This window comes from Mobula hypostoma, chromosome 8, assembly GCF_963921235.1.
Source record: "Mobula hypostoma chromosome 8, sMobHyp1.1, whole genome shotgun sequence".
Classification (NCBI taxonomy): Eukaryota; Metazoa; Chordata; class Chondrichthyes; order Myliobatiformes; family Myliobatidae; genus Mobula; species Mobula hypostoma.
The window spans coordinates 120,903,952-120,920,861 of record NC_086104.1 but is presented as its reverse complement, the minus strand read 5'-3'; the positions used below and the strand labels follow the sequence as shown (position 1 = coordinate 120,920,861).

At 50.0% G+C, this 16,910-nt stretch overlaps 2 protein-coding genes across 7 annotated transcripts in view; one reads left to right on the top strand and one right to left on the bottom strand.

Annotated features, from left to right (window-relative positions):
- The window catches only part of LOC134350889 (myelin-associated glycoprotein-like), a 65,594-nt gene extending 56,887 nt beyond the window's left edge, over positions 1-8,707 (top strand). For 2 of the 3 annotated variants that reach the window (XM_063056693.1, XM_063056694.1), the window contains exons 8-12: positions 2,836-3,108; positions 6,014-6,307; positions 6,925-7,030; positions 7,535-7,685; positions 8,471-8,707. In XM_063056693.1, coding sequence (XP_062912763.1) covers positions 2,836-3,108; positions 6,014-6,307; positions 6,925-7,030; positions 7,535-7,685; positions 8,471-8,686 — 1,040 coding nt within the window. In that variant the 3' untranslated portion in view covers positions 8,687-8,707. The remainder of the gene's footprint in view (positions 1-2,835; positions 3,109-6,013; positions 6,308-6,924; positions 7,031-7,534; positions 7,686-8,470) is intronic. The other variant, XM_063056695.1, reaches the window with a different exon arrangement.
- Positions 8,708-10,969: 2,262 nt separating this feature from the next.
- LOC134350888 (B-cell receptor CD22-like) overlaps positions 10,970-16,910 on the bottom strand; it is a 55,245-nt gene continuing 49,304 nt past the window's right edge. For 3 of the 4 annotated variants that reach the window (XM_063056687.1, XM_063056692.1, XM_063056688.1), the window contains 2 exons: positions 11,620-11,710; positions 10,970-11,136 (listed from right to left, as the gene is read on the bottom strand). In XM_063056687.1, coding sequence (XP_062912757.1) covers positions 10,972-11,136; positions 11,620-11,710 — 256 coding nt within the window. In that variant the 3' untranslated portion in view covers positions 10,970-10,971. Of the gene's footprint in view, positions 11,137-11,619; positions 14,515-16,910 lie in introns of those variants that run through there. The other variant, XM_063056690.1, reaches the window with a different exon arrangement.

Sequence of the window (16,910 nt, the reverse complement as noted above, 5' to 3'; positions counted from 1 at the left end):
AGTTTCTACCCTGCCTGTGCCTCTCGTAATAATAATCAATGAAAACCACCCGGGTTTGTCCAGCCTCTCCTTATCCTGTCCAGAAAGGCCTGGACCCGAACGTTGATTGTCCATTTCTGTCTCCAGCTGCTGCCTGACCAACTAGGTTCCTCCAGCATTCTGTGTGTTGTCCTCCTTGTCTACTTAATTATTTAAGCCCAAACTCCTACTGGGGCCCAGGCTACCAACAGCAGCTCAGCAGAGCCAGTCTTCCAGGTGCAGCCCATCTTCTTGGTGTTGGCTTCAGGGTAATGTCACCAGGTGTATTTTTGGCCAGCCTCTCTTCTGCTTTCCCTGGGTATTCCACGTTAGCTTTTGCCTGGTGATGTTGATACTTGACCTATGCAGTCCGTGTCCTATCCATCCCCATCTTCTTTTTTAACATTCCATGTCCCAGAGGTGGTGGTCCTGGATGATAGAAGGTTGATTGCCCCTGTGGCTTCCACGATCTTGTGGCTTTCACCACACAACTTCATATATCTTCTAGTCATAGACTATAGACAATAGACAATAGGTGCAGGAGTAGGCCATTTGGCCCTTCGAGCCAGCACCGCCATTCACTGTGATCATGGCTGATCATCCACAATCAGTACCCTGTTCCTGCCTTCTCCCCATATCCTTTGACTCCGCTATCTTTAAGAGCTCTATCTAACTCTTTCTTGAAAGAATCCAGAGAATTGGCCTCCACTGTCTTCTGAGTCCTTCCTCTCACAGGGATGAGGTATTTGGAGCTTCTGGTGTTTCTGTGGCTCTGGGTTTTTAACGGGATGAGGTTGCTCATTGGGATCTCCTCTTTGGGGCCATCCGTGGCGGAGTTGTCCTTGTGGAACATGCTCTGTGATCCAGGAGGCAGTTTGGCCACACACACACACACACACACACACACACACACACACACACTGCCCTTCAGCCCATCGAGTTCATACAGACCTTCTAAGCTTGTCACTTTTGCCCGCATTTGGCCCATACCCCTCTGAACCTTTCCTATCCCTGTACTTGCCCAACCATCTTTCAAATGTTATTAGTGTACCTGTCTCAACCACTTCATCTGGCAGCTCGTTCCATATAAGGACCACCCTCTGAGTGAAAAAGTTGCCCCTCAGGTCCCTTATAAAATTTCTCCCCTCTTACCTTAAACCTGTGCCCCACCAAGTTCCTGATCCCCTAACCCTGGGAAAAGAATTGTGCATCCACCCTATCTATGACCCTCATAATGTTATACAGCTCAGTAAGATCACCTGCCAGTCTCCTACATTGCATTGGAAAAGGTCCCAACCTGTTCAAACTCTCTACATAATGAACCCCCTGATCTCTGCTGTGCCATCTCTGGTTTAATGTTCAAAGTTCAGGTTTATTATTAAAGTAAGTATATGTCACCATTTACTAACCTCAGATTCATTTTCTTGAAGGCATTCACAGTCGAACAAAGAAACCCAATAGATCCAGTGATAAACGACACACAAACAAGCTTAGCGGCACCTTTCTTTGGAAAGGATGCAGAACGCGTTCACAGAAGTGGATTTATGACTGAATAGTGACCACAGCGTGACCACATGCTCATGTAAATCTCTCCGTGAACGCATTCTGCACCGTCCCCAAAACCCCCACATCCTTCCTGTGACAGAGCAATCAGATCTACATTGATACTCCGGATGCAGCCCAGCTGCAGCTTTATAAAGCTGCAGCGTCTCTCCCCGACTGTTGAACCCTGTACCTCGAGTAATAAAGGCAAGCAAGCAGGCCGCATGGGAGACCTGATGGAGAATTTCAAAATTATGAGGGACAAGACAGTGCTCACCTCTAGCTGAGGCTTTTTAAGGCACTGGTCAGATTTGAGTATTGTGAGCAGTTTTGGGCCCCTTATCAAAGAAAGGATGTGCTGGCATCGGAGAGGGTCCAGAGGAGGTTCGGGAATGAAAGGGTTAATGAGAGTTTGATGGCTCTGGCCCTGTACTCTCTGGAGTTTAGAAGAATAGGGTGGTGGTGCAAATCTCAATGAAACCTATTGAAGGCCCTAGATAGAGTGGGTGTGGAAAGGATGTTTCCAATAGAGGTAAGGCCCAGGCCCAGTGGACACTTCCTCGGAACACGAGTACATCCCTTTAGAACAGAGACGAGGAAGAAATTCTTCACCAGAAGGGTGGTGAATTAGTAGAATTCATTGATGCAAATGGCTTAGCGGCCAGGTCTGTTATTGGGGTTTATTTAAATTGGAGGTTGGTAGATTTTCGATTCGTCAAGGTGTCAAAGGTTACAGGGACAACAGGAGAATGAGGCTGAGAGGGTAAATAAATCAGCCATGCTGGAATGGCAGAGTAGACTCGATAGGCCGAATGGCCTAATTCTTCTCCTGTGGTCTTATGGTCGACAGTCAGAATCTTTTCCCCAGGGTTGAAATTTCTAAACCAGAGGGCATGCTTTTAAGCTTAGATGAAATGAAGGGGGCTGGGTTGGTAAGAAATTTTTTGATGCAGAGACTGATTGGTACCTGAAATAGGTTGCCAGCGTAGCAGTGGAAGCTGGCAGTTGGGTGAAATTTAAGAGGCTTTTAAATGGATATACGGACATGAAGGGAATGGGGGAATATGGGGGAATACACAGGCGGTGGGTGTTTAGTGCAAATTGGCATCAAAACTGTTGTGGGCCAAATGCCTTAGCCAGTGCTGTGCTATGTTTTATGTACTATTCTGCCGGCCTCTTTACCACCCTCTCAACCAGTGTGTCTGCCTTCAGGGAGATGTGGTCTTGAATCCCCAAGGTCCCTCTGAACTGTGCCCCACACTTTCTCTGTTCCAGATGCCCCCCGGGCTGTGGAGGTGAGGGTGATTGGCGGCAGACCAGTTCGGGAGGGGGACAACGTGAGTCTGACCTGCTGGTGCACGGCTAACCCACCTGTCACCAATACCAGTTGGTACAGGATGGTCCCCGGGGCGGGGCCGGAGCACATCGATACGGGCAGGACCCTACACCTTGGTCGGGTGGCTCGGGGCAATGAAAGCGCCTATTTCTGCACCGCCACTAACTCTCGGGGCTCCAGAAACTCCAGTGTCTTCCCACTCACTGTCCAGTGTAAGTACCTCCTCACCCCCTCCTTATCATCAGCTCTCTAGAAACAGTGCAATCACCTGTTTCCCTGCAAGAGTGCAAAACCACGGACACAACCACGTGGCCGACCAACACAACAACAGAGCTTGGAGGTCTGTGAAGAAAACACCTCGCTGGTCAGGCAGCGTCTCTGGAGAGGGGAACAGTTAATGTTTTAAATCCTTTGTAAAAACTTGGAAAAGGAGAAAGCGTGTCAGTTCTCAGGAGCAGGGAAGGTTGGAGGGTGGTGGGATGGAAGGACGGTGGTTGGGATGGGAAGAGGAGGGTAATATCTGTCACAAACATGAGAAAGTCGCAGATGCTGGACATCCAAACAACACACACGAAATGCTGGAGGCTGTCGTGGGGCAAGATCAAATGTGGGGAGGGGGCAGTCAGAGGCATATTTGGACACTCTCTATGGGAACTGCTGCTAATAGAAGGGGTGGGACAAGTTCTGTGGTTCTGGCTATGCTAACAGAGATATGGGACTGAGCTGACATCATGAGTGGTGGGCTCCAGGACCGAGAGCGTGAGTTACCCGCAGCTGGACATCTGGATATTGAGCCCTGCAGACTGCATCCAGCCCAAGGGGACGGGAGGGGCTCTCTCTCGACCATGTGTTGGGCCTCAGTGTGGGGGGACATGTGCTGGCACAGGTAGAGGCAGGGAAATTGTTTCCACTGGTAAGTGAGACAAGAACTTGGGAACAGAGCCTCAGGATTTCAAAGTTCAAAAAGTTCTAAGTAAATTTTATTGTCGGAGTACAGCCCTGAGATTCACTTCCCTGCGGGCATACGCAGCAAATCTATAGAATAGTAACTACAACAGGATCAATGAAAGATCAACCAGAGTGCAGAAGGCAACAAAATGTGCAAATGCAAATATAAATAAATAGCAATAAATAATGGGAACACGAAATTACAAGATAAGGAGTCCTTCAAGTGAGATCATTGGTTGTGGGAACGTCTCAATGGATAGGCAAGTGAGTGTTGTTATCCCCTTTGTTCAAGGGAACCAATTTAGGATGGAGATGAAGGGGAACTGCTTTTCCCAGAGAGTTGTGAATCTGTGGAATTCTCTGCCCGGGGAGCAGTAGAGGTGACCTCATTAAACTTATGTAGCCCCCTGGTAAGCCTCAGGCTCGCTCAGCTCGCTTTCATCCAGGGGGAGCAGCCTTCGGCCCCACCAAACTGGGTAATCAAGTTTGTGTGGATGCTGTGTGATGTACAAATAACAGACAGTACACCTTATGCGATTAAATGATTACACTCGATAGATCTTACTGGAACTATGTAATTAATAGAGATAAAATATAAAAGGAAAGTAAAAGGCGCCAAACTTATCAAAGTTGAACCACTTTGTGCACAACAGTTGGAGCTCAAATAATGGAGTTTTCTTTCCACCATTCGATCCTCTCCAACCCCCTCGACCCACCGCCTGGGACCAACCACAGTGGTCGAACATAACAAACAAGCCATTTTGTTAGCCTTCGCAGTAACATAAAAGAAGAAACCCCTTACACATATTTAAGACACTTATATATTTAGATGGATTTTGTACAGCTGAGCGATTAACAGCTCTGAGGAAAAGGCAGGTAGGTGGAGTTTTGTGCACAGCCTGATCAGGCATAATTTTATGGAACAGAGGAACCGGATCAATTAGCCAGATGTCAACTTCTGTGATTGTTTTTATTGAATTGGATGATCTTTATTGTCATTATACATAGGTACAATGAAACTCTGTTTGGCTTCCTCTCAGGCAATTAAATAAAGTGGTAGATAAAAACAAGACAGTAATAGAAAAAAAAAGTATTAAATAGATAAGTAGCAGAAAATAAGTGGCAGCCGCACCAGAATATCACAGTAATGCACAAAGTGCCATTAGTGCAGGTATTGGAGTCCTGTGTGTGCATGTGTGTGCTCACAGTTTCAGTCATTGTTCTGTGGGGGTGGTGTGATGGAGGCCTCAGCTCTGAGATAGAAGCTGATCCTCAGTCTATTTGTTCTGGCTTTTAGTGCCCTGAACCTTTTGCTGGACGGCAGCGGGTCAAACAGGGAGTGGCTGGGGTGTGTGGTGTCTCTGGTTATGCTGATTGCTTTCCTCCTGAGTCTGCTGGAATAGACGGGAACAGGGAGGGGGAGAGGGGAGAGGGGGAGAACGGGTCACTCTATTGAGGAGTTCTGGTCGAGTGGTGTCGCAACAACAACCTGGCACTCAACATCAGCAAGACCAAGGGAATGACTTTGGACCCCAGGAAGGGCAGGTCGGAAGAACAAGCTGCAGTCCTCACTGAGGGATGAGCAGTAAAACAGGTGAACAGCTTCAAATCCCTACCAGTCACTATCTGAGAGGGTCTCTCCTGGGCCAAACACACCATAAAGCAGGAAGCACCTATACATCATTAGGAGTTTGAGGAGATTTGGTATGTCACCAAGGACTGCAGCAAACCTTTACAGATGTATGGTGGACCGATTGATTCTCCATCTGGTATGGAGGCTCTCATGCACAGGATCGCAAGAGGCTGCAGATGGTTGTAAACTCCATCTCCTCCATGGAGAACATCCACAAGAAGGTGACACTAATCATTAAGGACCCTTACCAACTGCAGCATGCCTTCTTCTCATCAGCATCACTGGGGGTGGAGGAGGTTAGGGAGACCGTAGGTGCACTTGATGATTCAGGAACAGATTCTTCCCCTTCACCATCAGATTTCCGAATGATCCACGAACCCATGAAGACAACCTCACTATCTGTTTTTACATTATTCGTTTATTTTGTAACTCAGTAATTTTTTGTCTTGCCCTGCACTGCTGCCGCTAAGCACGCTTCACGACCCAAGTAAGTTATAATAAACCCAGTCTCGACTCTGATTCTCTTCCGTCCCCAGATAAGCCGGAGATTTCTCGGATGTCGGGCTGCGCTCGGGTAGCGAAGGGCGTCACCTGTGTGTGTGAGGCCAGATGGAACCCACCCGGGGAGCTCAGATGGCTTCTCCCCCTCGCCAACCTCAGCGGGAACCAGACGCACGGCCGATTCCAGACAGAGCTGGTGACAGACGGCCAACTGGTGACTGGCTCGCTGACCCTGAGAGGGGGTGAGGGAGAGGAGGATCTGACTGCTTTGTGTGCAGTCCGAAACCGGCATGGAGAGGTCATGTTCAAGGTTTATCTGTGGGTGAAAGGTGAGAACGTGTCTGCGGAATGGAAGGGTGCAAGAGGGAGGGGAGGGAGGGAGGAAAGTTGGAAAGGGGGAGGGAGAGGAAAGATGACGGAGGGAAGGAGGGGAAGGGTAGAGGGAGTGGGGGATAGTGTAAAAGGGAGAAGAGGGAGAAAGAGAGGGGTGCAGAGAGAGACACACAGGAAAGGAGGAAGAGGAGAAGACGGGACAAAAAAAATCAAGGAGAAAGTGCGATGAAATGGAAAAGTGACTGAGGGGAAAACGCAGCGTCAGGCCACCGGGCAGATTTACACACTGCAAAATCCCACGAAGAGCAAAGAGACAGGTTGGGTGACGCTGAGTGCGAAGACCATAGGGAGACCTGTACTGGTCTCCCCTCCCTGTAAGGTTCTTTATGCCTGGTAGGTCAAAGTTCAGGTTGTCTGGAAGATGCTCTCGCCTCTCCGGCCCCTCCCACCGTGCTCCCGCCTCACACGCTTATGGATTAGATCACAAATTCAACAGCCTTCTGCTTCCATGGGGGGGGGGGGGGGTGCGGGGGTGCGGTTGTTAACGGGGTGGCGTGAGGTGACAGCGACTCCCAGCCTCTCCTGCAGAATAACCAGCTTCTTGCGTTCACAGGCCGGCGCTGGTCTTTCCAGGAGCTCCTGATCCCGGTGCTGGGGAGTGCAGCCGCAACGCTGATTCTCTCTGTTGTCATCTGCCAACTCCTCTTATGCTGTTCCAGGTGAGAAAGTGTTTTGTGCAGCAATGGAACTCTGCCCCCCACCCACCTTCCCACCCGTGGTGCTCCCGGTGTGGGTCTGACCCAGGGATATGGAGACTGGAACTGTGCACGGTGCTCCCGGTGTGGGTCTGACCCAGGGATACGGAGACTGGAACTGTGCACGGTGCTCCCGGTGTGGGTCTGACCCAAGGATGCGGAGACTGGAACTGTACACGGTGCTCCCAGTGTGATCTGACCCAGGGATACGGAGACTGGAACTGTGCACGGTGCTCCCGGTGTGGGTCTGACCCAAGGATACGGAGACTGGAACTGTACACGGTGCTCCCAGTGTGATCTGACCCAGGGATACGGAGACTGGAACTGTACACGGTGCTCCCGGTGTGGGTCTGACCCAGGGATACGGAGACTGGAACTGGTTTACTTTGTCTGTAGTGACCTCTCACACCAGGCCCCTATCTTCTCTATGGTCCGTTCGTCCATGATGATACAAGTTTGTTATTTCAGGAGGATAAAACCGACCCAGAAGGTGTCAACGGAAATGCAGGTACTAACAACAGAGTCCAGACCGGAGGACGAAACTGGAGCCGATCACAATGCGGGAACTGAGGATGTGTCGCCCCACCACCATCCGTCAGGGTGCACACACTCCCTCAGCGTGAGTGTCCACCAGCACAGACTGACAGCACACCGGAACCATCCCTGTGGAAAATCGGGACACTATATCCTTCTCTGACACTCACCTGCCCCCTCCTTCTCGACCCCCCTCGCCCCTCCCACCCTTCCCTCGCTATCCCCACTCTCTCTGTTTTCCCCCTCCCCACACATATTTCCAGTTTAGGTCTGTTGAAAGGTGGTGTAAAGTTGAGAAATTGCCTCCCCAGATATCTCTTCACCTCTTGGATCATTTGAAGCTTCCTGGCCCCCGGTCAAAGGGAGATTTGGGTAAGGGACGGGAATCTGCACTTTCTAGGATCAGGCACAGGGTACAGCAACTGCTCTGGTAGAGGGGCCCCTCCTATCCTCTCTTGAGATGCTGAATTCTTCCTCATGTCTCCTTGAGGGTCTGAACATTCCCTCATATTTGAAGATTGAAGTTGCTCTTCTAACCCTCCTATGTGGCTGAACGTCCTGCCGTATCCCCTCTGAGGGGCAGAATGTCCTCCCCCTTTACCTACGAAGGGCGGAAAAGTCTCTTCCATCCCTCCTGACGGGCTGAATGCTCTCATCCTCTATGAAGGGGCTGAATTCCTCCTACCTGGGAATGTAGACCTGGCGAGTGACCTTTTCCCCGACACTGTTATCAGGATGAGGTTGTAGAGCCTGGTGAGTGACTTCCATCCTTCCACCGCCTCCCCCCCCCCCCCCCACGCCGCTTCTCTCATCATAATGAGGCAGTAGAACCCGGTGAGTGACCTTCCTCCCCCCCTCTTCTCTCATCAGGATGAGGCTGTAGAGTCATGGCCTGCAGACGAGACAGAGGCAGATTTTGTGGATGCGACCCCGCCACCAGAACAGAACGGGGAATTGGGGGCGACCCCAGAGGACCAGGACTCGGAGCTTCACTACGCCTGCATCGACTTCTCCAAGGCCCGCTCATCGGACGAGATTGTAGGCAGCCGAGACAGCACCCAGTACGCTCAGATCAAGCCGCAGTGAACCCCCGTCTCTACCCCCATCCCCCAGCCCTCTGGGGACGTTGTCTCCACATCCTGAACCCATGAATGGGAATTCCTCCACCGGAATCCGACATGTTATCTCCACAGTGGAGCCAAGGTCGAGTCCCCTGCTGGATAAAGTCGGGGATGCCGACATTTTGTCCCTTCGGAAGCCGCGGAACTTTAGCTGGGCGTATAGAATCTGCAGAATGGGCGGCGTCTGTGGACCGGCTCGCGTTTAAGTCCTCTGCCAGAACTAAGAACCAGGGAGAACTTTGCGAAGGCAGTGGCGGGAGGGATGGGGTAAACAGAGGCCGAGAGTCATCTCTGCAATGAGGTGAGATCCAATGGGTTAACTGGAACCGACGAAGCGAGTCAGAGCTGTTCCCCACCCCACAGACGCTGTCCAATCTGCTGAATATTTCCAGCAGTTCTGTTGTTTTTTTAAAAAACATAATTTTCAGTGTGAAAGCGTCCCCAGAGGCTGCACCGCCTTTTGAGTATCCTCAGCGGTTACTTTTTAAAAAATTCATAGTGAAAATGATAGTTACTCTTCTCCCCCCAGACGCTGCCCGAATTGATGAGTGTTTCCGGTTAATCTCTGTACATTTTTTTTATTTCAGATTTCCAGCATCTGCAATTTTTTTTCGGTGTGGGGGTAATTGGTGGAGTTCTTTTTACAATGCAAGTTATAAGCGAGGTATTTCCAACCAATCTCAGACTCGTCAGGTGTAATCACTGTTTAGGAGGTTGCGACAGAGGGTGGGAGGTTAATGGGAGAAATTTGCCCGAGTTCTTCGGGAAGCCGTCTGCTATCGCCCCGGGAAGGTGGACATGCACCCTCCCACACTCCTCGAACCGCTTCAGTCTGCGTGGGGCAGGAGCTCCCACTGTGTTCGGGGGTGGAGGGTGGCGGGGGGGTGGGGGAGGGAGCTCCAGCCATGGTGGAGTGTGGACCTCGAAACAGGGTGATTCGCTGGACTTGGGGAATTCCGCAGTAAACAGGAAGGGTCACAGCAACATGAGACACATTGCTGGCGATGTTGTACCACATGAGTGGGGGAATAAAACTCTGCCCCAGGAACATGGGGGAGGGGGTGGTGGGAGACGCCTTACTTTTCCTGGCCCTGAGTACTAATCCCAGCACCTGAGAGGGTGATTGGGGTCTTAGATAATACAGTGTTGTCTGCCAAATGGTGTCCGTTCCTCTCTCTCGTTCATATTACAGAGGGGCTGCGCTGTGCAGTGCTCGGCAGGCCACCCCGCCCTTCTACTGTGTGCTAGCCCTTCTGAACATCTTCCCCCTCTGACCTGAGTAACCCAACCCCGCTCCCCGTTCTGTGAGCCTTCTCCCTCCCTAACTACAGTGCATTCCGCATTTGGCTTCTAAACTCCTCCCCGTCTCTTTGATCTCCTTCCTCCTATACACCCTCTCTGTCTCTGTGACCACCCCCCTCCCCGCCTCTTCACCCCTCCCCATCTCTCCGACCCTCACTAAACTCCTCCCCGTTGCTGTAAACACCCGCTGGCCCCTACACACCTCCCTGTCTTTGTGACCCCCTCTGGTCCCTACACACCTTCCCTGTCTTTATGACCCCCCTCCGGTCCCTACACACCTCCCTGTCTTTGTGACTCCCTCTGGTCCCTACACACCTCCCTGTCTTTGTGACCCCCTCCAGTCCCTACACACCTCCCTGTCTTTATGACCCCCTCCGGTCCCTACACACCTCTCTGTCTTTGTGACCCCCTCTGGTCCCTACACACCACCCTGTCTTTGTGACTCCCTCTGGCCCCTACACACCTCTCTGTCTTTATGACCTCCCCCCCCCCGCCGTCCCTACTCTCCTCCCTGTCTTTGTGACCCCCTCTGTCCATGTGTCCATGTGACCCCCCCTCGCCCCGACAACTCTCCACATTGCTGTGACCCCCAGTGACCCCTACACACCCTCCCTCTCTGTAACTCCCCTTCCACCCCTACGCTTCTCCCAGCCTCTGTGGCCCTCTTCCTCTCCTGTCTCCCTCTTTGATAGACTTGCCTCCAGCCCCCACCACCCAGAAAACAATTTCCTTTCTCTCTCTTCCTCCCTATCCCCGCCCCCATGCCCCACCTCGCCGCCTTCCTGCCCCTCCTGAGAAGGGGACGCCATGTGATTCGACATTCATCGGCCGCTGTGGACGTGGTGGAGCGGCTGTTGCGTCGCTCGGGTCCCCGTTCACCCCTCTCCCATCTGCCACCCCAACCCGGAGTCCCCGGGGTTGACAGCGGAGTGCGATTGGGGGTGGGACTCAGGTGACGAGATTGGTGTACTCGATGCTGTCCTCGGAGGGTCTGCGGATGGGGCCGGTCCTCGACGGCTGCGGGAGCACCACTGTCGTGTAGCTGATCTCCTCGTCGCTTTCGTCCTCGTCCAGGCTGCCAAGGTGACCGACGTTCTCGTAATCCTCGCTGTCCTATGATTGAAACATGAGCGGGGTGAGGCAAACATTGGGTGGTCAGTGATTCAGCGAGGAGGGAGCGTCACGCAGCGGGAGGGTCGGCGAGCAGCGAGAGAAAATGATTCGGTGACCAAGTTCATTGTCTAACCGGTGGTGTGGGGCGAGCAGGAACTGAGGCGGTGTAGGTCAGAGCGAGGTCACAAAGACCGGGGCGGGTGTAGGGACCGGAGGGGGACACGGAGATGGGTGGGGGAACGGGTGGAGGGACCGGAGGGGGACACGGAGATGGGTGGGGGAACGGGTGGAGGGACCGGAGGGGGACACGGAGACTGGGGCGTGTGTAGGGACCGGAGGGGGACACGGAGACTGGGGCGGGTGTAGGGACCGGAGGGGTGGGGGCGCGGTTGGAGGTGATTAGGGCCGCTAAGGTCCCCACTCCGAGATCCGGTCTCAAGCTCCTGCCGCGTTATATGTTTCACATGATCCCGTGCTCCGTACCTTGGCCTTGTGTGGCCGCACACGGACTTGGCTGTAAACCACATTGGGCTCACCCTGGATCTTGGTCTTTGTATTCTTCGACCCCGACGGCCTGGAAAATACACGGGAAATGAACGGCGAAGTTCTTGCCCCACCCAGACACATTACCGAGGCTCAATTCGCTTGAAGGTTCGCTCACCTACATCTTCCCGGTCCAGCGCCCCTCCCTACCTGTCGCTGTGATTCCGTCCGGCCAGCACATCCGTCACCGTCTCTGCAGCCCCTACCCTCCCTGGGAAGCGGCGAGAGTTCCATCACACTCAGGACTTTATCTGTGTTGAGATACAGGGCGGAGTAGACCCTTCAAGCCGCCGCCCCCCCCACCCCACCCGACTTTGCCGATTTACCTCATCACAGGACAATTTAAAATGACCAATTAACCTACCCGGTAAGGTGTTTGGACTGCGGGAGAAATCCGAGAACCCGGAGAAAACCCATGTGCTCCATAGGGAGGGCGTACAGACTTCTTACAGATTGCACCGGAACTGAACTCCGAGCTCCGACGCCCCGGGCTGTCATAGTGTCCGTAGACGGGGGCCGGGTAGTGTGATAGATGCGGACTCCATGGACTAACCCCACCCAGGGAATCGCCGAGTGTCCCATAACACTGCTGACCTATAGATGAGGGTCAGGTAATGTAGCAGATGTGGAATGCATGGACTAACTCAACCCAGGGAGGGAGGGGTGGGCAGATAATACAGCGTAGATCATATGGCCGTAAAACGTGGGAGCAGAATTAGGCCTTTTGGCTCATCACGTCAATCAAACATGTCTAATTTATCCCTCTTGACCCCATTATCATCCCTTCTCCCCGTAATGTATCCCATAACCTAGCTTCCACAGCTGTCTGTGGCAAGGAACTTCACAGATTCACCAAGCACTGCCTAAAATTTCTGTTCTAAAGGAACATCCTTCCATTCTGAGGCTGTGCCCACTGCTCCCAGACTCCCTCCCTCCCCCACTATAAGGAACATCCTCTGCATATCTATTCTTCTAGGCCTTGCAATGTTCAATGAGACTCACCCCCACACCTTCATTCTTCTAATTTCCAGCGAGTTCAGGCCCAGAGCCATCAAAGGCTCCTCATACATAAACCTTTCGTTCTCTGGATAATTCTAATGATCCTCCTCTGGACCCTTTCCAATGTCAACACAGACAGCTCACAATTCTCCAGATGTGTTCTGACCAACCAAAGCCTTACAAAGTAGTGAAAAAAGCACAACTGCGCCTCTTCCACCTCAGACAGTTGACAGTTTGGTATGGGCCCCACATCCTAAGAATTTTCTACAGGGGAACAATTGAGAGCATCCTGACTGGCTGCACTGCTGCCTGGTATGGGATCTGTACCTCCCTCAATCGCAGGACTCTGCAGAGAGTGGTGCGGACAGCAGTACATCTGTAGATGTGAACTTCCCACTATTCAGAACATTTACAGAAACAGGTGTGTAAAAATGGCCTGGAGGATCATTGGGGACCTGAGTCACCGCAAGCACAAACTGTTCCAGCTGCTGCCATCTGGGAAGCAGTACTGTAGCATAAAAGCCAGCACCGACAGGCTTCTTCCACCAGGCCATCAGACTGATTAATTCATGCTGACACAACTATTTATATGTTATATTGACTGTCCTGTTGAACATACTATTTATTATAAATTGCTGTAATGTAAAGATTTTTACTCCTCATGTATATGAAGGATGTGAGAAATAAAGTCAATTCAATTCAATATGTGAAATAAATGTCATGTGATTCAGGTGACGTATCGATCTTCAGACCTTTCAACTTCCCAAGCACCTTTTCAGAATCAGATTCACTTCATTGCCAGTATGTGAAACACCAGAACTGATTGTGGTCCAGTGCCAAACATAAAACACAGGACAATATCATAACAGACAACACAATAGCAACCAACAGTTTACAAGACAATAGTGCAAACAACCATGAGGAATCAACAATCGGTGCAAATGTCAATAATCAAACTTAAATAAATGTGAACATATAAACAGACTCGACAATTATCAACAGAACAAGGAGAACAGGAAAAGCTGTTAAATGGATGCTGTGCAGGGGCAGTTAGGGTGCTACACCTGAGTGAGTTTTGTTGAGAGCTGGATAGCTACTACCATAGACAGTACTAGATAGCACCGGGGCTCCACAGGGGACTCTCTTGTCTCTCTTTCTCTTCACCATTTATACCTCGGACTTCAACTACTGCACAGAGTCTTGTCATCTTCAGAAGTTTTCTGATGACTCTGCCATTGTTGGATGCATCAGCAAGGGAGATGAGGCTGAGTCCAGGTCTACGGTAGGAAACTTTGTCACATGGTGTGAGCAGAATTATCTGCAACTTAATGTGAAAAAGACTAAGGAGCTGGTGGTAGACCTGAGGAGAGCTAAGGTACCGGTGACCCCTGTTTCCATCCAGAGGGTCAGTGTGGACATGGTGGAGGATTACAAATACCTGGGGATATGAATCGACAATAAACTGGACTGGTCAAAGAACACTAAGGCTGTCTACAAGAAGGGTCAGAGCCGTCTCTATTTCCTGAGGAGACTGAGGTCCTTTAACATCTGCTGGACGATGCTGAGGATGTTCTACAAGTCTGTGGTGGCCAGTGCTATCTTGTTTGTTGTTGTGTGCTGGGGCAGGAGGCTGAGGGTAGCAGAAACCAACAGAATCAACAAACTCATTCGTAAGGCCAGTGATGTTGTAGGGATGGAACTGGACTTTCTCACGGTGGTGTCTGAAAAGAGGATGCTGTCCAAGTTGCATGCCATCTTGGTCAATGTCTCCCATCCACTACATAATGTACTGGGTGGGCACAGGAGTACATTCAGCCAGAGACTCATTCCACCGAGCTGCAAAACAGAGCATCATAGGAAGTCATTCCTACCTGTGGCCATCAAACTTTACAACTCCTCCCTTGGAAGGTCAGACACCCTGAGCCAATAGGCTTGTCCTGGAGTTATTTCCTGGCATAATTTACATATTACTATTTAACTATTTATGGTTTTATTACTATTTATTATTTATGGTGCAACAGTAACGAAAACCAGTTTCCCCCGGGATCAATAAAATATGACTATGACTACAGGAAACATGCTTTGGAGATGACGTGTCGTTCTGGTGGTGATGCACCTGTAGCAACTCTGTGATGGCAATTTGGTGAATAGGTGACTGCTAGGGTGGAGTCAGCATATTCCTTTCAACTCTTTCCTTCACTCTGGAGTTGAACGGGGCTTTTTAATGTCGGTAGCTGACAGCCAATGATCTCCTCTGCTTAGTGAACTACTCACTGCAACCTGGACTTGGAGAGGGAGGAGGAGGAGGAGGTGGGAAACTAAACGGTCGTAAAGATGGTCACAACACTGTCAATGATGGTTGAGTAAAAATTCATCAGAATACTCCCTGAGATGTTAAGTTTCCTAAGCTGGCATGGGCAGAACAATCTCAGCTGGCCATTCTGAGTGATGAGTGTAACGTGCTTGTACCACTTTGATGTATTGGTAATAGTAGTGCCCAGGAATTTGAATGACTCGATCACAAACTCAACCTGAAAGGGCGGGGGGCAGGTAGAGGGTTGTTGACAGGTCAATCCTCATTTCCTCCATCTTGATAGTTAAGAGCACCCCAGCACGCTGTAGGAAAGTCTACTTCTCTTTGATAGCAGCTCACATCATTATTAGAAATAAGACCTGTCATCCACAAACTTTATGATTTTAATGGGTTTCTCATTTGTATAAAGTGAGAACAAGAGGGGTGAAATAACAGAGCCGTGGAAAGAGCCTGCGCTTATAGACATTGGATTGGACAAGTAGGAGCCTCGACCTACATATTACTCCCTTCCTGTCAGGAAAGTCATAATTCACTGACAGATACTTTAGGCTACAGCTCCGGAACAATAGTGTTAAAGGCAGAGCTAAAATCCACAAACAAGATCCTCACAGAGGTGTTGGGGGAATCTAAAAGGTTGAAGAATGTTCTGAAGGAACAAATTAACTGCATCCTCAAATGAGTGATTTGCTCTACAATTAAACTGTAGTGGGTCAAGAAAAGACCAGTAATGGACTTAAAGTAGGCCAACATCAGAAGTTCAGAGGATTTCATAAAGACTGGAGAGCATTCTGACAGGCTGCATTACTGTCTGGTAGTGGGGTGCTACTGCACAGGACTGAAAGAAGCTGCAGAGGGTTGTAAATTTAGTCGGCTCCATTGTTGGTACTAACCTACAAAGTACCCAGGACATCTTCAAGGAGCAGTGTCTCAGAACCGCAGCATCCATTATTAAGGACCTCCAGCACCAAGGACATGCCCTTTTAACCATATAAATATAAATATATACTGTAATTGATTTACTTATTTATTAATCTATTTATTTTTCTTCTTCTATATCATGTATTGCATTGAACTGCTGCTGCTAAGTTATCAAATTCCACACCACACGCCCTTGATAATAAACCTGATTCTGATTCTGAAGTCAGAGCAACTGGCCTATGATCATTGAGTCCAGTGATCCTGTATTGGGAACTGGAATGACTGTAGCAGCTTTAAAGCAGTCCAGAACTCTGCATAATTTCAGATAGGTGTTAAACATCTCAGTGACGACAGGGGCTAGTTAAACCACATAGTGCCTTTGGGTATCAGGTGAGATTCCTTAGAAATAGCGACTACACTCAATTCTGCCCTCGACACTCTGGAATTTTTGGCATACTACTGATGTCTTCCACAGTGAAGACTGACACAAAGTACTTATTAAATTCCTCTGCCATTTCCTTGTCCCCATTACAACCTCTGCAACATAATTTTTTATTGGTCCTATATCCACTCTCGCTTCCCTTTCAGCATTTATATTTTAAAAAATCTGTTGGTATCCTCTTTTTGTTGCCTTTGGTTGGTTTTTAAAAGCTTCCCAATCCTTTAGTTCCTATTAATTTTTGCTATTTTATATGCCCTCTTTTTTGCTTTTATATTTTCTTTGACTCCCTTTGTCAACTACTGTTGCCTCATCCTCTGGACGTATCTATCCTGCGCCTTCTGAATTGTCCCCTGAAATTTCAGTCACACTGATCTGCCATCATCCCTGCTAGTGTCCAACTTTGGCCAGCTCCTCTATCAAGCTTCTGTAGACTCCTTTACCCCACTGTAAGACCAATGCGCTTGATTTTAGATTCTCCCTCTCAAACTGCAGGGGGAATTCTATCATGTGATCATTGTCTCCAAAGGGTTCCTTTACCTTAAGCTCCCTATTCAAATT